The sequence below is a fragment of the Zonotrichia albicollis genome, chromosome 1, assembly GCF_047830755.1.
Source record: "Zonotrichia albicollis isolate bZonAlb1 chromosome 1, bZonAlb1.hap1, whole genome shotgun sequence".
Lineage (NCBI taxonomy): Eukaryota > Metazoa > Chordata > Aves > Passeriformes > Passerellidae > Zonotrichia > Zonotrichia albicollis.
Window position 1 is genome coordinate 31,811,038 of NC_133819.1, and position 22,797 is coordinate 31,833,834.

General features: G+C 38.1%; 1 protein-coding gene across 28 annotated transcripts in view; it reads left to right on the forward strand.

Annotated features, from left to right (window-relative positions):
- LOC106630213 (dynein axonemal heavy chain 11) overlaps positions 1-22,797 on the forward strand; it is a 137,465-nt gene that overhangs the window by 93,855 nt on the left and 20,813 nt on the right. For 23 of the 28 annotated variants that reach the window (XR_012579523.1, XR_012579509.1, XR_012579511.1 and 20 more), the window contains 5 exons: positions 534-639; positions 910-1,002; positions 9,076-9,273; positions 18,355-18,485; positions 20,842-21,031. Coding sequence is in view for 4 of the 28 variants with exons in the window: in XM_074537218.1 (XP_074393319.1) it covers positions 534-639; positions 910-956 (153 nt within the window). In the remaining 24 variants the exon portion in view is untranslated. Of the gene's footprint in view, positions 1-533; positions 640-909; positions 1,003-5,853; positions 5,966-6,755; positions 6,838-8,181; positions 8,477-9,075; positions 9,274-18,354; positions 18,486-19,059; positions 19,132-20,841; positions 21,032-22,797 lie in introns of all 28 variants that reach the window. The other 5 variants (XM_074537222.1, XR_012579496.1, XR_012579495.1 and 2 more) reach the window with 5 other exon arrangements.

The following is a 22,797-nucleotide window of genomic DNA, read 5'->3' on the forward strand; positions in this document are numbered from 1 at the left end:
CACTCGCACGAGAGCTTTGCTGCAGTTGCTGCCCCACAGGGAGCTCCATGGCTGCCTCTGCCCCTGGAGATGGGTCCATTCTCTGCTTTTGAGGGTAGCTGAGCTACATTAATAAGATGCCATGGGAATCCTGCTTTAATAATTTTATTTTTGTGTATGTGTGTGGATAAATACTGATTTATGTTCCAGAAATAGGTGCTCAGAGCATACAGAAGCATTGAATTTGCAATACCAGAATACAATGACTTTTATAATATATGATGCATTTTTAACTTTATTGAACTATAAATATTTTTATGAAGTAAATGTCTTAAGAGAAAACACTTTTGTAAAGTCTGTTATAAATATGATAAACTGCTTCTTGTCACTTTCCTTCCATCTGAAACTCCACAGGGATCCTCCTTACTTTTCTGCCTTAATTTATATCCTCCTCAGTTGTCTTGTGCATTGCACTGAGTCATGTCTTCCTGCTTAGTAACCTTGCTGGATGATAATATTCCACTCTGATTCTAAGGCTCCTTTTTCTGTGACAGAAGGCCTGGACCCAGTTCACCACATTGAGGGATGATGCTACGGCTGTGGCATGGAGTAAGGATGGTGATAGGATGTCAACAGATAACACCACTCTTCTAACAAACTGTGAGTGCTGACCTCTGATGATACATCCCCAGCAACAGGGAATTAAATGCGTAAAGAATAAATATGGAGCTGACCTTAAAGTCGTACATCTAGGACAGAAAGAATATGTACATGCTAAGGAATTGGCTTTTGCATTTACTGCCCTCAAGTTCCCCTAATTTCCATAAGGGATTTTTGTTGAAATGCACTTACTTAAAGAATTGAAATATTACAACAATTCTGTTCATTTATTTATAGCATCATTTTCCTTTTAAAATTGTGCTTGAAAAGGTGCCCTTCATATGCTGTCATCAAGTGATGGGGAGGAAATGAAGTGAAGGTTGATGTGCACTTCTTGTGTGGGTCAAACAACCTTTTCAACAGGTAAGGTGCAAAGCCTGATGGTAAAACCGTACTTATACTCTACAGTTTCGTCAGCAGACCCCAGCATATGCACCTCATGTGCATGTGCAGCATTCAAGGCAAAAACCAATATCGGGTCATTTCCTGGTAAACAAACATATTTTTAATTCTTATACTTATGACTGAATTATATGTTAACTGATAGCACTGACAAGTAACTGATCTCCTCATGGGTTTTCTTTTCTTTTCTTAGGGAGATAATGTTTCATCACAAAGGGTGTTCAGAGTATTTTCTACTAAATTCCAGATATAACACACAATTACACAACACACAAAATGGTCATAGTAATACCTGAGTTTTAAAATAGGTCTTAATCATCTAGCCTGTCTGCTCATTCGAATCAGCTCTTTTCCCTCATCTGTCCTGGAATGTTTTTCATTCTTTTTCCAACCCTCACAAATAATCATGATTTTTCATTCACACTCAGGAGTACACAGCTCCGTGAAGCTATATTGTCTGATTACTTATCTTTCCATTATTATTTACTCCTTTTTCCATGTCCATTGAAACAGATTTCTCCTAAGTCATTCAGATTCTATTTGTTCTTGAAGTCCTTCAAGGAAGCGTTTATAATTTAAATGAGTATATACCAAAAACTGGAACACAGTAATATAGATATAGATATAGATATATACAGATATAGATATAGATATAGATATATACAGATATAGATATAGATATAGATATAGATATAGATATAGATATAGATATAGATATAGATATAGATATAGATATATGCTCCCCCAACATTTCTATGTCAATTCCATATTTCCATATTTGCTTATAAGAAAAACCACAGATATATATATATATATATATATATATAATTTTTAATATGAGGAATAGCAAGATCATAGGTAGAAAGATGTTGAACTCAAAACTGTCAAACTCTTAAATAGTGGACAATTCTTTGTGAACAGTTTTCTGAGGTTTAACCATGTGCTTTTAGAAAAACCTTGTCATTTATATTATGTAAAGGAAATCTTTCTACAACCAGTATTTATCTACTATTGGGGGGGAGAAATTATTTTTTTCAGGTAAAGTATTCTGAGGACCATTGAAAGAGCTTTGGCTTTTGATAAGACTGTACAAATTGAAAACGTGTGACTCTATTGATCCCATACTTGATCCTCTGCTTGGAAGACATACAACTAAAAAGGGAAGGCATGTATGCTTGAGTAATCAGAATTTTTCCATGACAATTAGATCTATATTGCTTTGATTGCCACATTTTGCTTAGTGCTTCAACTCCTCATGTAACAAATTATTTCTTTTCAAGTAGCAATGGCTAAAATCTGGAGATGAGTAGATATTAAGATGTTAGTATCTGCATCTGATTAGATAGCAAAATTATGTTCTCAGTTTCCAAACTGGACTCAAAATATTATATATATGTGTGTGTTTCTCAAACTTGAGTGGAATTCTTTACTTTATTACTAAAAATATTAGTAAAACAAGGAGTAGCATATATTATAATTCAGGTTAAAAGAAAAGAAAGTATTTCCTTTCCATGTTAGGCATCTACAGCAAGGGAGAAGGCATTGGAAATTAAGGGTAGATTTGGATTTAACAATAAAGAGTTTTCCAGCTGCAATATCAGCTTAAGAAAACTCTACTTTCACCATGCCATAATGGCCGCCTCCATTAAAAAAAAAAAAGGTTTAAAAAAGAAAAAAAAACCTCAAAACAAACAAACAAACAAACAAACTAGAACCCTGAAAAATAAGACAAATTAGGAAAAACTGATATGATAACACAGGGCAGCAATAAGTAAGACAGAGGTGGGGACTGTTTATGTTGTTATTGCTGCCAGCCTCCCATGCATCAAACCAGTGCAGCTGATCCTGGTCACGAATTCATCGTGGCAGATGTCACAGTGGTGTTAATCCCTACTCAGTTTCCCCCCTAAACTTAAAAAATGCCATTAAAAATATTTCTTAAGGTCTTATTTAGGTACCTTTTAGATACACATTTTCATGGTGATAATAAGGAAAATAAAGGAGTTTGTACTAGGCGCAAGAGAATTTCAGTCTGTAATGTCTTCCACAACTTTTCACAAAAACTTCAGATGAAATTGTTGAGTCCTCAATGCAGATCTCAGCCTGAAGAATAATCTTGATTAGTGGTTTCTCAAGAGTAAACTTATTAAACCTCATTGAATATTTCATCTGATGAACTGAAATGCCATGTTTCTGCTCAAATATGAATTTAAGTCTGAAAATGTTCCTCTCTTCTATTTTTGTTTGCAAGCAACACATCAACAAGCTAGATTTTTCATGTTGGAGAATATGATCTTTATTCTGATATAAAGGCGGACATACTCCTGGGGCATTTCTGGATGGATCTCACATGTTAGTCAAAGAGTGGTTAGGGTGCTTGCACAGCTTCACTTTATTGAAAGTGAAAATATGTAAAAAATTATAAATAAAGAAGTTATCTTATTTTGCACAGATTACCCGAGATTTTTCTCCCTTCCTCCCACCCTCTATTTCAGGCATTGGTGCCTGTACAGTAAATCCAAGCAGTAAAAAACAGCTCAAATCTCCTTGTATACATGGAGCTCCTGGAAGATGCACTCTTGCCCTACGCTGTGAGACCTTGGAATGATAACCCTTTGTTGCATTTCTCTGTAGCTGTATTTGAAGTGCTTCAGAGTTAGAGCATACAGCTTGCTTTTCAGAATCCATAGTGAAGGAACTTTACTGAAAATTGGTATTATACTGGTCTAAGAGAGATGTCAGAATCTTCACAAGGTAACAGACTTTTAAGCAATGGGAGGATGTGAAGTGTTGTGAAATAACAGAAAAGTTGAATTGAAAAGGACAAGGGTCACAGCAACATAGCTTTGCATTTATTTAGCAAAGGGTTCCACATAGCACAATGAAGCTGTGTATGGTGGCCAAAAAAGCAAACATATGAAACTATTAAAAACAGATTATTCTGCTGAATATTTACATGGCATTCTGTGCCTGATTGAAGGTGCACAAGTCACCTTTGAGGGGTACATGTGCCTGTATGTGTATAAATATATATATATATATATATATATATATATTATAAATAAATATATATATATATACCACAATATATATGTACTCATATATATTGTGGTGTGTATATATATATATATATGTACTATATATATGTACTATATATTGTACTATATATACCTCATTTATTTCCAAATAAGCAGAGTTTGCCTCATTCTTGATTAATTTCTGTTATTTTTTTCATTTTAGTAGTTCTGTCAGGTACTTTGAATTTTTTCTTCCTAATAAAGAAAGGCTAGGAAGGTATTTGTGATAGATATGGTGCAGTCCAGCAGTTGAAGTTCATTAATAATTGGAATGTTGCAGAGTATGAAGTAATGAATACTAATTACTCCTTTCATGTCTGACAGCACCCCATGGACCAATACATCAGCCCAGACTTTAATTTGGTTCTAGTAATGGTTTCATCAATAGTACATTAATTCTGTGTTTGAAAAGATGTACAGTTGAACCTGACCCACACAGTAGATACCACTGTCATAAAATGGCCACATACTGACAACAACTGGATAATTACAAATAATTAAATCCACTGAGCTTCAGACAATCCTAATTTTAAGTAAAATATATCTTATCATATCAATCGACAGAAAGTATAGCTAGGGAGATTTATCAACTTGTATTCCTTGCAAAGCAAATTTACTAGCCTGTTTATTAGAGAACTTGCTGATCTGTGAACCACATCACAAGAGTACCTCTCCCCTTCCTTCTTTGCAAGATGGTTCTTATGTTGCACTCCTGGATACTCTGCAACACCAGCTCTTGGTTTCTAAATGAAGCCTGCAAAAGAAATTCTCAGCCTTGGAGAACTTCAAATGAATAAATTTATATTTTACTCAAAACCAGCTCACAATAGGGTGAACTAAAGGTACTTGTTATCTCTGAAAAGCAGACTTCATGCTTAAGTGCCTTAGTACATATTTAGAAGCCTAGCAAATTTTGGGTGTTCAAATTTGGAAACATTTTTATTTTCAATTTTGGAACTACAAAACTGCTCAGTTGTTTCTAATGCCCTTTAGACTGTGCCTGTATGTTCAAAACTGCTTCAAAATGTTCAGATTTTTGTTAAAATATTTCAAGATATTTGCTTTGAGAAGGAAGAGAAAAGAAAAAAAAATTAATAAAACAATTTAAGAAAATATCAGTTGTAGTACATAGCTTTATGGCATGACAGCTACAAGACAAAAAATAAGTAAAATTTGGGTACAACAAATTAGCAACGTAGGCAAAAATTACACAAGATGAAAATACTTAGATTTTTTTTGAGCAGATAAACCAAGGCATAAAAGTAAACAGGTACAACTCTATGTGGTGTTGGGTTTTGGCCTTCACCTGCTATCAAAGAAACTGTGCATTGTGTAAGTTTGGTATGGATGGTCCTTAATATTTGAATTTTTACCTGTGCGTGTGCTATCCTGTTTCCCCAGCACCTCTCTTTTGGAAATCACTGGCTGGGAGCATTAACTATGGCAGATCAATGTTATTTTGGCTCATAGGAGAGGAGACAGAGGAATAAATTCATTGTTCATAAGGCTCCTATTTGCATTTGCACGAGGTGTTACCCTTGCTGAACTCCTTTGCACAGTCACAAAGAGGTAGTCATGTGTCTTCAGCTGCAAGATTAGGTTATTAAGAGGTTTTTTAAGATGTCTTGAAGTTTGATTTATGTGCAAATATAGCTTGTATGAACAAGTTTCCATTCTTATGAGGCACGACTATTATTCATGAAACAGCAAGAAAATTTGCTCATTTTCTCCACAGGGAGAAGCTTCCCTTGCCTTGAACATCTTGTCAGCTGTGCAGCTTCAAGGCAGTGCTTTTCCCACTGAACTAGTTTGACCAACTTGCACAGTTTGCCTACTGAGATTGCCTGGTAACAGCTCCATTCTGTGCTTGTTTTCACCTGATTTATTCAGCTTCGTTCTCTACATTACTCGTTGGGGTTTGCAAGTTGGTTCCAGAAGCTTTTAATTTTAAGCAGCAGGAACTGAATGAAAGCTCCTCTGGAAAATGTGTTTATCCCTCTTTCTTCCCATTGGAAAATATTGTTTCCCTGTACTTTCCAGTCCAAAAATTTATCACTTATTTCATTCTTGCTGAGCTGATCCAAAACATCTCGCTACAGGAAGCTATCCCACCATTTTACCATGTAGAGTTATGGTCTGTTTTGGAGAACTGCTGTCCTGAAAGGTGTGCTTTAATTTTGTGTTGCATGAGAGTGTCCCATAAGAAAAGATGTTGCATAAACTCTCAAGCCATTGCATTATATGAAGCCTTGTTCCTATATTCAAAATTTCTCCCCTTCATGAATTCCTGCCTTTGCAAGACCTAGGCATTGTTACCTAAGGCAGAACATACACAAGGGAATAGCAGATCTTTGTGTCAATCAATCAAGACTGACAGATCAGACAAGATGTTACACAAGTCCCAGTCTTCTCATAGCTGATTGCTCATGTTATCTCCTGGAATTTATTTGTTTTTATATTTGCTTTGGCTAAATATAGTTTTTGCTCAAGGCATATACAGTTTTTTTAAAGCTTTTTAAATCCTTTTTTAATCCCTTAATATACTTTATTTTCAAAATCTATGAGAATTTCAACAGGAAAAAAAACTAGTGGGGAACAATCTCTTTTTAATTTACTTTGTTTGTTCTTAAATACCAGGGAGCTGGGACTCACATGAAAGATGCTGTGTCTATTTCTGGGTAGAGTGGTGCTTTAGTTCCATCCATTCTATCTGCTGCGGGTAAGGGAATAGGACATTATGAAGAAAACATTGCCAAAATAGAACTTGTCTTTAGAAATTTCTTTGGTGACTGTTTTTTGATATTCCTTCTGTCATGAACTTCCATTATTCATGCCTGTTTTGCTGCATTTCTTCATAATACAGAATTTTTCTTCATAATCCAGAATTAAACTCTAAACAGAGCCATTTTACTGAAAAAAAATTAAGTCGTCCTACTGGGTTATCCACCTCTCTGTTTATCGTTGCTGCTTACACTCTTGAAGAGTGCAAGAGCAATAACAAAACATTTCTTTTTCCCAAATCTGTAATTAACAGAAAACCTACAACAGCTGCAGTAATAAAACCCACCAAGTCATTATGTAGGTTTTGCCTTTCATAGGTGATAATCACAGAAATTGGTTATTTATTGCTTCTGTGAATTGAGAACTCCTAAAGGAAATCTCTTAATCCAGGACTCTAAAACTTGTTATATTTCCTCATAGATGTTCTGAAACATAGCATGACTTCCTTAGCAAAGGTTGTTCTTCTGACAAAGTAAACTGAAGAAAGTGTCTTTTGTCAGATCTCTTGTTTCATCAGTGTGTGTGTGTGTGTGTCTTGAAAGCAAAGCAAAATCATGATCTCCATGTCAAGCTTTACAGTTTTGTTCCTTCCAGCTGCAGTCAGTTTTGAAGGCTGTGGAGAGACCATGTTGCAGAACTGGACAGTGAATTCATGTCCACCTCAGAGAGGCTGTATAATCTGAAGGACATGTGGTCATATGGCTAAATTATTGCAGTATTACACAAGCATAAGCCTGGAAAACCCATCTCCAGTAGTTTGCATGGCAGTATTATACAATATACATGTCTGATGTTGAGTTTTGTAGAATCATGGGTTTCCCAACACTAGACATAGTAGTTTCCTTCAGGAATTCACTTAAAGTATATCATAAGCAGCTCTCTTTTCTTCCTTCTCCCTGGTGAAATGCAGAAGGGTCTCAGCACACCATTATGCTTAGCCTATATCTTATAGGTAAGGACATGTCAGAAGCAGGCAAGGTTTTTAAGCACTGAAACCTGTGTTTCTGGCTCTGGCAATGCCCTGTGATAGCCTAGAAACAAAACAATGCTAAAATTTCTACAGAAAGTACTTCTTTTATTCATGTCCTGATGTGACTTTTATAAATCTCATTCAAGTGTTTAGTATCTATGTTAATGCAATCAGTTTGAAAATTGAATTAACAAATGCCAATTTGAATTTTATGAAGAGTTCATGTCATAAATGTTCCATGTTATGAATGTTCTATTAGCCCTTTTCTAAACAGATTTTTATTACTAATATTTGAATCTCCTTTCTTGGCAGAGAACATTCAAAACCATTGCTGTACAGAAAATACTGGATTTAGGCTTGTGTGGAAAGTGAATCCTGAAAATTGACACGCTGTTCACTGGGCAAGTCAATGACAAAGAGTTGTGTCACTGGGTCACCCCAGACCAGACACATGGCACACACTGTAATCTACAAGTTATTTTCAATTTTTTTTTGGTGCTATGCCACTGAAATAGGTGAACTTCATGTTGCCTCCCTGCTGGGCCTCAAAATGGCACAGAGTGGCAGTGACAGGCTTCACCCCTTACTGAAGGGATGAAGGGATCAGGTAATGACAGCTCTTCAGTAAGGGATTCCAGTAAATAAAAGGTGAACCTAGGATAACTCATTCTTTCATCCAACAAATAATTAATTTGGAATGAAACACTTAGCATATTACCTTAAAAATCATTATTTTATTTGTTTCAGTTGCCAGCCATTCCCTCTCCTCTAGTCTATCCATTTCTTATAAATACATGTCCCTGCTTAGTTTTTTAAGATATATATTTAAGGAAATTATAGTAAAAACTAACAACTATCACATTGGCATTTGTTTGAAAACTTTCCTAAATTTCTGGTAAGTTATGATGATAGACATTTATGCCTAAACCACAGACTCTTCAGTACAGCAGTGAATAATGTCCCTGAGTCTGCTGTTTATACAAATGAAACGACAAAAATTAAGAAATATTCTGTGTATTCAACTTATACTTTTGGTGTGTTCAATCATCCTCATTTTGTTTCTTAAGTTTCAGGCACCTTAAGTTTGGCTTGTGTGGATTTGCTATGCTGCTAAGATCATACAGTACACATTGTTTGCAATCTGAGATACCTATGAGGTTTTAATTTAGTGAGATCCCCATTCTTGTGCCTTTTATTCTTTCCCAGATGCACCAAGATTGAAGACAAAAAATGTGAATTCTAAAAGAATTTTCATCTCATCCTTCACACTAAACTGGTTAACCCTCACTTACAAGCCACGACTGCAGGCTCAGACCACCTTCATTAATTTCGCTGTCACCAGGGACAGGCTGAAAGACCAGCTGTTGGCTGAGGTTGTTAATGCAAGACTCAAAAAAACATAAGGTAAGGACTATATTTTGATTTGTCTGTTGCCTGCTCTGGAATTTTAAGTCAAGAATTAATATTTCCATTTGCATCCACTGTACTGTAATTGTTAGAAGCCCATATTAGAAAGATTTTAAGAGTCCGGAAAGTGTAGAAGGTTCTTTCACTGATTTGTTTAAATCTGTGCTCCCAAAGGGCTTGTCTTGACCTAAAGCTCTGCTAGAAATTAAATTTATTTTGATATTATTCCCACACTTCTCTCTACTACTTGGTTTGCTCTGTGCCTTGCATTTAATTTACAGAGCAGGTTTAGAGCCCTCTGCAGTGCTTTGTGCTTCGGCGATCTTGAGCCAAAAACTGTAAATAAAATTCCATGCCAGTCTGTACAAGGATATAATGGCACTGTGAGGAGCTAGAGCATTTGGTTAATAAATCACAATTTATTCCTGCAGGGATGCAGTTCAGTGGCTGCTGCAGTCACACCAATACATAGTATAGTATGAGGAGAAATGCTTTTATGTGGTTATAGGAAGGACTTTGGACAGGATGTAATCTATGAGATAAAACATGAAAAGAAAATACTTAGGGGTGTGAAATTAATAGCAAAAATACCTCCTATTTCTCTAGCGTGTCTTTCCAGTTATCTCATGTAATTAACTAACTTAGTCCACAAAGATTTGCTCCACCTGTTTGAGGTACTCCTGCTTTATGCAAGGGCAAACTGGGTCAGGGAGTTTAATCACCCCTTGAAGAATGAAAGCCATGTACTTGGGAATGAGATCTGAAAACAGCTGTCCATTTACCTCTGCATCTGCACATTGCTCCACCTGGGGCTGCATGCTTACAAGGCCTGTACCACCCGGGGTTTTGGTGTGAGTCTCACTGAGAGCTCCCCACAAGACCAGTCAAGCTCTTGCACGGTCAGAAGGTCAGTCCAGCAGAGCAGACTATGACAAAGTTTTCCCACTCTGTTTGCTGCCAAAGTGAGGTTCTTCAGCCTTGTGCTAGTCTCTGGTTTTCTCAGCTGCCACATAGATTACAAGTGGCCATCCCTGACAAGATCACAGTCTTTTTGTGTAGTGTCAGGAGGAAGAGCACTAGAACACAGATAAAGTTCTAGTGCATGACAGCCTAAACCTTCTCACTTTGGGTGTGCAGAACCTCAGATCTAGTACACTGGGACGGAAGGCAAACTGGCCTTTCAGAAATTAAAGCAAATCAACTGATGTAATTAAACAGAGAATATAGCTCACAACTGCTATAAAACATTATTTCTTGCTGTGGTTGTTTAAACACAATGGTATTTTTCCCTCTGCTTGTCAACCCTCACCAAGAAGCCAGAAGGGTTTTATGATTGAGCTCAGGCAGCTGGAGGATGACAGCCTGTCAACTGCTAGGGCAGTCTGTTAGACCACAGTGAACTTGTAAAGAAAATCAAATCAGCAAAGTCAACTGCACCAGAAATACAGCACAAGGCAGTAACAATTGAACTGTTTCTAACAACTTAAAGTGACCTGTAAAATGCCTATTGTTATTATTCTATTATTATTTTTTAAGTGTAGCATTTCTATGAGGTAGAATAGGAATAGTCAAATTACTGCCTTTCCAGAAAGGACTGTCCTCTCCATATTCGCATTTTCATATCTATAATATGTAGTTGTCACATTTTTGATTTTTTTTTAGGTGTTTGAATTAGTATTCATAAAAATAATAAATACCAACATGAAATTTGAACAAATGTACTAATATATGATTGTCATGTTTTCCCAGGTAAACAGGCATATTTCTGCAGAGGACAGTTATTCCCTAATGCTTGTCTAAGATAAGAACTTTACTTACTTCAAATATTTGCTACTGCCTGAAATAAAGTCAGTTTTCTAGAGTATATCCATATTCTTTTCTGTATGTATAGGAATATTTTGGTAATTGTGCAGGATAATTATGAGACATTAAAAATAAACAGGACAGCTGTCACCGTTCAGATAGCTGAAGCCAAAGAAAATAAAGCTCAGAGTGACAGGACAAGAGAGCATTACAGACTGACAGCTGGAAGAGCATCCGCTCCTTACTCCGGGAGTGTCAGCCTGGGCAGTGCCAACCCCATCTACCACCTTCCGCTGAAGGTAGAAATGTCTCTCAATTTTTTTTTGCAAAGTGCAAGAAACAGAATTGTGCCTCCAGCAGTGATGCCTGATACATTAGTTGTTGCTAGTACCAGATGTTTACATTGGCAGGGCTGCGTGTGGGAGAGAAGAGAACACGATGCGATCTCCTGCTGGTCTGCACCACAGTGAGTCCCCACGGGTCTCTGTTGGCTGCCTCCATTCTGACACTGCTCTCTGACTGTGCTTGCAGAAGTTCACCTTCCTACTGTTAAGCCATCCCACAGGGCCAGGAAGGAAGACTTTGGAGGAATTCTGTGTAAACAATTCCCCGTCGTAAACCTACCAAACGATCTAATGCAGCGAGTAAGGGAGATCACCCACTCTAAAATTACCAGCTTGTTCAAGTGAGACAGTCTCCATGCTGAGATAAATAAGGAAGCAGAAGAGTATTGCTGTTTGCAGCCCTCACCCCTGGTTTGCTGAAAATTTCCCTTAAAAGCCTCTTTACAGCATCTTGCATTTTACACTGCTTGGGTCAGCTCTTTATGGGAGCCTACAGTAGGAAACCAATTATCTTATGAGTAGTAAAGCAAAAAAAGCAAAATTCAAATAAATAAAAATAAATGTACTAACTCTCAGGCCTTCAATGCATCTGCCACAAAGAAATTAAATAGGTTGAAAAATCAGGAGATATTCAGTGTTGTATCTCTAACCTAAAAGAAGCTGTCACATATTTGACCTTTCTTTTCACAAGCCAAGGATTTTTGAAAATTATAAGCTCATTTTCCTGGCCAAAATGGCTTTTCAGGTGAGGAGAAATTTTCATATTGGTGATGATGACATTAACTGGATTTACTGTTTCTCCTCTGGAAGCTCATGCCTGTGCCCAAACCCTGTGGTTGTGTGGTTTTTTACACAGGGTTTCTGCTACTTCAGTATCAACAAAAATTGCAGAAGTTCCAGAGATGCTATAATGTAATTATTTTCATTTAAAATGCTGCAATATCTTCATAAAGCTAGGTTCAGGATAAACAGCATGACTTAGCTGCTTGCATTTAGATAATTAGAGTTGAAATTGATCTGCTGTATAAGAAGTAAATATTACATATCCAAATAATATTCAGGCCATTGCTTTTCCTTTTTATTTTAGTAACTATATGCCCTAGAAAAAGTCAGGGCTCAGGTGCACTGGGAGTCAGAGGTGTCTTTGAAGCAATTCTGATGACCTTTTTCAATTTTGTGTGCTGTCATGGTTCTTCTAAATAGTAAAGAGATAGGACTCCTTGAATTGCATTTCCTTTTTCACTTCAGAGTTGAACACAAAAGAATCCTGTTGACATTTTAACTACACCTCCATGGAGTATCATTGGAGTAGTTTGGGAAAATTGCTTTTCAGTTCTATATCTTTTTTGTTATTATTTCTGGACACGTGCCTCACCTAGACACTTTCAGATAAAGTCATGCATTCTCTCATAATTTTTTAGTAGCAATAGTGGTGTCTTCAAAGTGGAATTTTCTTCACTATTTGAGTGCCTTTTCCCTTAAACATCATGTACTGTATCTTGTGAGGAAATTCTGTTCTACCATGATTTGTCCACTCCCCTAAAAGTAGAATTTTAACTCCCTGCCACTCCTTACTTTAGTAAATGTCCCATAGAGGGTTTCCAGTTTGTCATATCTAGATGTTTAACAGTAAGCAGACAATGGCAATACCAACCAAAATATCTTACCAATATTTTTTTATGCATGTGTGGTTGTGCGTATATATTTAGTGTCTTATTTATGTAATTGTGTATTATTTATGTAATTTAGTATTTTAAGGCAAGTCCTGAGTCCCTTGGTTGCACTAGGGGTTTTTGCATACTCAAAAATTATCAGTGTCATCCTGTTTCAGTCATCATACAAAAGGTACAAGATCTGCATTTGGCATGTTTCCAGGCTATGGCAGTGATGGATGTGTTCAGAGGGGTAGATAAAGATTTTTAAAGATCCACCAAGAAATGGAAGAAGTGAGTGGACTCAACATATCCAGAAAAGGAGAAAAAAAGCTCTTTTCAGAAACTAGTAAGGCTATCCAGGACAGAATGTTGTATTGCTCTGAGGTAGGAAATCTGAGGGTTCATTTTTCAGGGCAAGGTGTGTGTGAGAGTAATGCCTTGCATGACAAATCCAGCTCTTAAGAAGCAAGTAAATAACTTCAAGAACTGGGTGGTCAACCAGAATTTGAGATCCATTACTGTGGTCCTTCACAGCCTGTTCTCCTGATGAAAAGTTTATGAAAAGGTGGTGTGGTAAAACAGGAGCATATTTGGAGAGCTGTGATTGTGATTTCTTTCAGACTGAATATAGATCCCTGAGGAGAACAGTAATTGATAAACAGACATCCAGTAAGCTATCCTCTTAACAACTATAAATGTATTTTTCAGTGTTAGTTCTCATTATGGTATTAGAGCTGGTAGGTAACCCCACAGGATGACAATTTTTCAAATCTCCCTTTTGAAAGTTCTATGATACCAAGAAGGACTCTGTATGCCTTCAGCTGTGAATACTGACACATTTGTTTTCCAGTTGTGCTGGTTTTGTCTTTCAGTCCCAAGCAATGGTCCTATAGACCTGTTGCTCCACATCCCACAGTCACCATTTTTACATGACTTCTGAGAAGGCAAGCTTAGTCCTACGTATTTATTTTGCCCAACTGCCCCAGCTTTATGTGACAGTATTTCTTGCATGTAATGAGGTGCTTTTTATTCAGAAGTTTCTCTCTTCTGTCATATGGTCACTATTCTGCAGGGAAATGGGAAAAATCATCTTCTCTCTTGCTTCCCCACCTGCTTCCCTTCTTGCCTTCAGTTCTCTCTCCTGATGATTTCTCTGATGAAATGACCATCAGTCTCAGATAAGCTCAAGTCTGAGAATGGTGCAGACCTGAAGTACTTATCAAGGCACATCTTTTGTGTTAGCAGATGTTTTTTCATGTATAGAAGTTGTGTGGAGAAAAATCTTGTTTCAAGGTACACAAAAAGCACAACGATGGATTTAGAAAATGCTAAGAAGAGAGCAGTCCAGCCACTCCTGTGTTTTTCATTCTGTCTTCAGGACTAGGCCCACTTGAAGATCATGAGACTCTACATAAGCCTCTTATTTGCTTCTGGTTCAAGGACCACTTAACTGTTCCCCATTAAAGTAAGAACAATTGAGCTCGAAAGTGAAATTGGGCATACAGGGCTAGAAATGTGGATAAACTGGTGTATGGTTATATGCTTGTGTGTATGTGCTTATAGAAGTCTATGTGTAGTTATATTTTCTTTACTGGACAGAACAAAGCCTTCTGGTTTCATCTGTCACTGGGATGGGATATGCACTGCTGTTGGGAAATTTGGCATAGTTTGTTTTCGGCAGAAGATTCAAGTTCCAAAGTTTCTTCCACCCCAACCATATTCATTGCAATGGGATGGATGAAAAGTGTAAGGCCATAAGCACTACAGTATGAAGAAATTTTTAGAGCATTCCTCTGCTTGGCATAATGCAGGTTTCCTTTGTGCTGTTTTCTACCTTTTGACTAGATGAGGGCCAGAGGGCAATTTTCTCCATGCTCATGTAATCTTGTGCCCCCTGTGTCTAAATAATGGTCATTATACAAACTATATTCAATTGTATAGGGCTCTGAGGCTTTATATGTAGGATTACTATTCCCCACAGACAATAGTGAGAATACCAGGTTAATACAGCTGTGACCTCACTGTGCTCAATTTAAGCTCAGGCCCCACAAGGTGAGAGGCTTGTGCATTTACCCACTGAACCAATCAGTTAAAAAACTGATGTGATATCTACCACATGTTGCTCCCTTTTTCATGAGGGAATTGCTCTGTACCCCCCATAAGAGTTTCTAAAGCTCAGTAACAATGCTGAGCATCTATCAAAATGTCAAAAGGTTCATTATCTTAAAACCAAGGGAACAGATTTCTGCAGGCTTTTTCTAATACCAGCAATAAGGCCACTGTTGAGAGCTCGCAATTTTGCTTGTTGAAATTGTAAGGGTTTAGTGAAGTGCTTCAGAGGAAGTAATATGCATTGCACAAGTGATAGTGAAATTAATGGGGGCATTATCATTCTTTTTCCTTTTTGCTCTGCTAATTTTCCCATCTCCTCCCCCTCCATCACTCACCCTTCCCCAATTATTTCTATTGCAGGCAAAAAGCTCGGGTTCACTACAGACCCTGGAAGATTTTGTAAGATGTCTCTAGGACAAAAGCAGGAGATGGTAGCAAAGGAGGCACTCAAGAAAGCTGCCCCACATGGCCATTGGGTTCTTTTCCAAGTGGGTGTCAAACTGCCTCTCTGATGGGGAATACCTCCTCATCTGGGGGGATGTTCCCAGAACACAAAATATGCGGTGGATTACATCAAAAGTTCTAAACAGTAATAGTTCTAAGCAAATAATCTTGTTCTGTTTGCATTTGCTTTTGCTTTTGGTTGTAACAGGATAAACATCGTATTAATAGGGTTTATGTCACTTTTTGCTGAACAGTGCGCTCTCCCAGAAGGAGCAGGAGAGATAACACAGAAAGCCCCTGGTGGGCGGGTAGGACTGCCCTCAGGCACATCCTTCCCCCGCCTAATTAAGAGCTCTTATTCCATTGAGCAGGCCACAATGGAGACTTTAATGAAATGGGTCTGGCTGTCCCTGGGGAAGCTGTATAATTAGTCCTGGAGTGCTGCTTTTCTGAGATAGCAGCCACGGCTTTGGCCAGCTTTGTATGGACCAAGAACCCGCTCTGCAGTGGACAAAGAGATCCGTGGGATGCCCTGGCAAGCCGTTGTTTCCCAGCACAGTAACAGAGTGAACAGGAACACAGCAACCATAAATGCCACTGAAAAAAGATGCTCCCTCCCCAGTGTTTTATGCTCAATAGCCGATGTTTGTGTGTGACAGCCTGTCAGCCCTGAAGCCAAATGACAAGTGCATGCTCCAGGCCTTGACATTAAGGTGGCTATGGGAGTGGGGTGGTTCTCTCCTCTCCTGGTTTAACCTCAGCAGCCTGCTTTGTCTGCCAACCAGGCTGCCTGCAACAAATGAAGAGATGTGTTGGAGTCAGCATTTACTGCCAGATGAAACAAAACCACCATGGGATTAATGAGGGGCCCTGGTGTGCTGGGCGCTGTGGGAGCATGCGTAAACTGCCCCCTTCGTCAGCAATGAAACTGGAAGTGTGCTTGACCATAGATCTTTGTGAGTGAGCTAATCATTCCAGTCTGAGAATAACCCTGCATAGAAATGTTGTGAAGGGAAGAATCATCCTGGTTTTCGGGGGATGTGAGGGTTCTCAGCTGCTCTGGGGGCAGAATGAAATAATGGGAGATGGCAGAGGCAGTGTTGTGCCTGAAGCTGCAGGGATGGATGAGGAAATTCTGAGGAGCTTCTGGTAATACAGACCTGCTCCATTTTCCAGCCTGTTATGCCTGGCTTTTGAGGGAGGAGAGAGGCAACAATTTTGATGTAAAGGTTTTTGATAGTGAAGGTTTGTGGGAAGTCTGAAAGGAAATTTCATTAATATGTTGGGCCAAATCCCAAATGGCTCTAAACTAGCTAGAGCTATTGGGACTTGGATGCAGTCAGTGTTTCTCAAGATTTAGTCTTCTGCTTTTGGGCCTAAAAATCCTGTAAGCTTATATTTCAAAAAATTTTGAAGTAAAAAGATGAGGTATTTTACTATGGATTTTATTGGAGGCTAGAGAGTACATAATTAAATATTAAAAAGAAAAAAACAAACCAATGTGCCCCTGTGATTCTGACTTTAAAAATTACTTTGGCTTCAGATCTTGCAAAGGCAGTTGGCACAGTGGTTGGCAAAATGGCAGAAGAAGGACTGGCTTCAGGTTTTTTGTGTCAGGTTGCACTCTTCTGTCGCTCATAGTTAATATCTCAAATTCAGATATCTGATACATTGAATGTTTATTTTGTTATTATATTAAGGCTTTAATCACTTGCACTTTTAATTCAATGGATGCAGCCTATATGACAATCCAGTGCTGACAGAATGCAATCATGTCATGTGATATAAAAATCTCCCTTTCTTTCCATCCCTCTATTCCTTTTTCCACATGGTGAGGGACAGTTTGGGAATATTCCCCCAGCAGACCTCATAATAAAGCGATGCAGCAGCCAGGGTGTGAGTGACATGTTGTATTCTTTGGCTGTAATTCCTCCTGTGCTGCACGGAGATTGCCAGCACAATCAGGATGTTCTGGCACGTCAGTGAAGGGCCAAAGAAAAGCTCGTGGATGAGCTGCAATTTGAGTTGAAATGTTAGTACTGTAGCAAAGAAATGCAGAGTGTGGGCTGATGGTGTGTTTAAAACATCTTCAGCCCAGCCACATTTTAAATCTTTCTCAATATTCCTGTTTTTCACCAGGGGGTGCTTTGGAGGCAGATACTTTTCCATTATAACACTTTTCTCTGATCTATCAGTGTCCTTCCACTGTCTTCATGTATTTAGAAATTTAAGGACAGCTACACCCTGAAGTAGTCTAAAACATATTTCCTAAGCAGCAGGATAGCTGGAACCACTTTTCTGTCTAGCACTTCTGTCTTCTTCCTGGTATGTCTTAGACATACCTAGGTCCCAGTTCTGCAAGAAATTAAAGACAGTCCAGGTGTCTTCTGAGCTATGCTTGTCTTTGTATGTCATAACACCCACAACCACAAATTACTTAACCCTGAGTTTATAATATTTTCATTAGCTTCAGAATCAAATTTTAGAAGCTAATGGTGAAACCTCAATACATACCAAGAAATGACAATGACTTAACTGTTACCTCATTAAGAAGTCACAATAACAATGCCTTAAGGAAAACAAATTTATTTGGTTTTGTAAAATAACCATATTGGCTGTTTTTCAATGGAATATTCATCTAAGTAGCTGAGTGGTTCAAAACCTTGCACAAACTCCTTGAGCAATACATTATGTCATCCTGATCTCTGTGTCTTTATCAGTGCTAAGCCAACTCGAACAACAGAAAAGTACATAATTCCCCAAGGAACTAGAAAATTCAACTGAAATGACTGGTGAACCTCCTACAAGGATGCTGGCTAATTTCCATGCTGCTCTCCATGGTTTTGACCAGGTAAAAGTAAACTAATTTTTTTTCCCTTTTGTTTGCTTTAATTACTCCTTTCCCTGTGGGGACAAGTAGTAGCATTGATGACCATTGAGCGGGAGGCCAGGACTTGGGACCCTTGTGTTTCCCAACTAACCTAACAGCTGCAGGGTGCCAGCCCTCTGTGCCCTGCACTGCCTCTGTTTCCCATCAGCGTTGGGCAGAAGGAAAGGTGTGGCAATAACACAAACATTTGTACTATTCAATGTAGACATGCACAGGTATGCATGCAAAGATAGAAAGAGTATTTATTGCACCAGCTTTAGCCAGTGGTGCACTTATGGAAAAAAACAAACAACTGTGCATGCTCTAAAGTTGGAGCTCTTTCATTCAATGGTACTCACATATTTTGCTCTGTTCTAAATTTGCCTAAATGCATGGTCATGACCACTCTCCCACAGAGTGGATTTACAAACCTGGGTGTTCAGGCAATGGCCCAGTACCCTCTGTATGGGTTCCTGCAGTCAGGCATAAGGAAAGGAATTAAAGAGTAAGGGTTATGTGCTGTTTGTTTTGTCTTTTGCTCTTTCCCTGTGTAAAGTTCTGCTTGGTGGGTAGAAAGAAGAAGGAGGAGAAAGAAGACATGAGAATGTGTAGAACAGGCATGTCACAGGTAGTGTGCAGTCTCCTTCTCTCCAGATCCCTGGTTATCCCTGTGTGCTACCCCAGGAACTTGCAGAAAGATCTTCAAGCCCACTGTGAGTCAGTTTCCCTGCAGCAGTGGCAGTGCTGGAGCAGTCAGCTTGTTCTCATCAGCACAGCAGACCATGATGAAGGCAGCCCTAACTGCACATTTCGCCTTCCAGCAGGGTATTCTCATGGAGCTGCTGCAGCACAGCACACATGAGGGCAGAGCTGGGATGTGAAAAGGGTAAGAGCTCCTTTAGAAAGGAATACTAGTCAATGCCAGGGGAAAAATAAAAGAAAAAAATAGGGAAAAAAAAAATTGTGTCAGAGCTACAAATGGATTGATTTTGATGGTGTAGGATGATTTGGAAAGATATTTGTGAGAAAGGAATAACTGCGGTTTTGTGGCTGAGCAGCTGACTATTAATACAGCACTCTGTTCTTTTTTCCATTTTTTTATAACTGACTATTATAATACTTTTAAGGGAAAGCTGAAAAATTTAGACTAAGTTTTTAATAAAGGTGGTTCATATACATTGTTGTCCTGTTTCAGTCTGTGGTTAGTGAAAGAATATATTTGTATATTTTTGAATTAAATAATTTCTAAGCTTTGCACTTTAGAGAATTCTCTTTTCTCACCCACTATTCTGAGCCATAGGTGTTTGTGGCTTACCACAAATTCCTGTGCGGACACTGTCTTTAATATATTTCTGGTTAAGCTTGGGGTTTTTTTGGTTTTTTTTTTTTTGGTTTTTTTTTGTTTTTTTTTTTTTAGTTACAATAAGAAAATCAAAGAATGCCTAATCCAGATGGAATACATTTCATGGGTTTGTGGTTTTATTCAGGGTAGAAACTTGTGTTGTATTTTTTCATGGTTGAAATCAGTATTCTGATTTAAGGAGGTTTTTTTGTCAGATATAAAATCCTTTACCTTGGCCCTGATTCTGCTACATGTTGTTCAGCTCAGGATGATCTATTTTCTTTTGAAAGACAAGAGTTGATCCCTCTGATGTTCCCTCCACACATCATTATTTTCAAGGGTAACAAAATTAATTTTGTTGTTTATTACTTCTTAAACTAAAGGATAAAATACAGAAAAATATCAGAGACATAAGGATAAATTTCTGCAGGTTTTACAGGCAAATGCAGAATAATTTAAAAACTAGATGAATGCCTGTGCTGAATATCATCTTGCTAAAATTCTCCATTAACACTATAAATAATGGAGGCAAAAAAAATTAAACTTCAGTTTCAAACATGACTCTTTGGGAAATGGTGTAAAATTTCAAAATAGTTTGAAGGCTTTTTAATAAATGTTAAAAACTAGTGCATTCTCTACTTGGGATAAAGTCTGTGGATGACTTAGCACAGAAGATATAGTGGTTATCTGAGTAATATTTATAGGCTTCTAGGTAAAGACTGTTTTTGTTGGTTTCAGTAGCAAATCAACAGTAGCAAACCAACAGTTTTCCTTTCCTAGGGGACATTGGGAACTAAAATGTCACTATCAACAATTTTGCATCTGGGAATTACTGAAAAAAATACTACCCAATGGCAGTATTCTTTAGAAACCTGTTTCTCACTCTGCTACCAGCTGCAGCCTTGTGAGTGCTCCCTTTTGGCAGATGAGGCAGGCACAGCCCTCAGCAACACTCCCTGTTGCTGGTGCAGAAGTTACTCCTTTTTTCTTTGACAGGGGACCTCTGACCTGCATGCCAGAGAAGGAAAACTTAAAAGCATCTGTTTCCCCTTGTGCAATTTTCACACTTCTGTTCCTGGGAGGCTGAAGTTTGGCCCTTGGGGCTGGAATGGAAGGTTCCAGATCAGCACCTGAGATCTCCATCTGTATCACCATCCTCAGCAACTGCTCAGAGGCCCACAGGAAGGTAGGAAGTGGTCAGGTAACCACACATCAAGGTAATTTCCACTCAGCCACATGTTTATACTGAATAAGGGGGATGCACTTCTTTCCCTGAGGCTGTTATTTAAGTAGCTGGCATTATGTGATGGTGAGTATGAAAATAAACCATATCAAAGGGGGGTTGTGGGTTTTTTACTGGCAGTGGATGCTTGAGCTTTGTAATATAGGTAAAACCAGTTCCACATCAGTAGCTAAGGGGAAAAAATGCCCTTCATTATGTTAACAAAAACAGGGGTTTACATGTGCATATATGCCAAATTCATTAGGCAGGTAATGAAGCATTTGCACAAATGTAATTACAAACAGCAATTCTGACAGTTCATAACACTGCATTAATAATCACTACAATTAGTTCTGATGATGGAAGCAATTTACAGCACGTCACATGTATAAATAATGGTGTATTTCCTGAATGTGTCATTATTATGTATTAAGGATGCCACCTTGTTGTGACTTTCTCAGTAATGTTCCCCTTGAGTCAAAGTTAAGGATACAAGAGTGATTTTTTTTTCTGATCTACAACATATTTCAGACTTATGTAGTTTAAATACTGAGTTGAGGTCAATTGTGTAAGTTCTGTATGTGATAATGTGAAATGTCTAAATAAAAGGCAGTAATTATTTGTTACTGAATGATATAGGATATTATTGAATAGATCCTCCCATTTGAGTAATTTAAATAAATTTCAGAGATATTTATAAAGAAATAAAAGAGACAGAAATGTCACCCCTTGATGATGTGGTTTTCTCCATATCTCCCGGCTTGTATTTACTCAGAGAAATTAATTTTGTTCTTGTCTTCATACCCCTACTGGCCTTTATTTAGTTAGTAGGACACCAAGCTGTTTTTCCCTTTTGTGGTACTTGGTGTCATAGTGAAATAATTGCTTAATTTTATTATGATGATTTAATAATGCTTCCCATTTAGAAAACAAGTCTATGAAATCAGCTTATTCCAACCCTTAGTTTTCTTTGCTAATAAATCTTGCTGCTTTAAGCTGTTCTTTTCAAACCACAATTCATAAGCCGGATAATTCACTTTGCTAATTAATGAGAGGGAGTATTCTGATGGCAGGGAATACCAGAAAGGTCTGTAAGAGCAAGAATTATTTCTCTCCTCTTGGTAATATTGCTTATTGGCCTTTCTCATTGTACTGCTTAGTGATTCATTACCCTGTGGTTTCACAAGGATTTTTTTTACATAGATATTGGAGAAAGAAATAAGACAACAGTTTTTTTAAACATCAGTTCCTATGTATATAGGCATGTCTATGACCTTGTGCATATATATATCTATACACGTAAATCATATGAATATAAATTTATTGTCCTTTGGGAAGAACTTCCTGAAGGCAATTAAGCATTGACCAGAAAGCATAAACTGGGCAGCTTGAGCTATCTCATCAGCCAGTGGAAATTGCCATGACTCTGTTATAACTCCCACCAGTTTATAGTGTTTTCCCGAGAATATGTAATCTTGTTTCTCGGTATTTCCTGCTTCTAAGACAGACTCCAGCACACCAATCTGCAATAGTTAAGGTCTCTTCATGTGAAGTACAGGATGCCTGGTCCTGCCTCATTGTCCCACTCATGCCCTGCACCTTCTGATCCCCACACACGTGTTCAAGGACTTGTCACTGGATGTTACTGTGGGGGAAAGTAGATTCTGTCCTCCCCATTATCCACCCACCCAGCAATGGCTCTGGGGTTTTTTTGGGTACAACAGACCAGT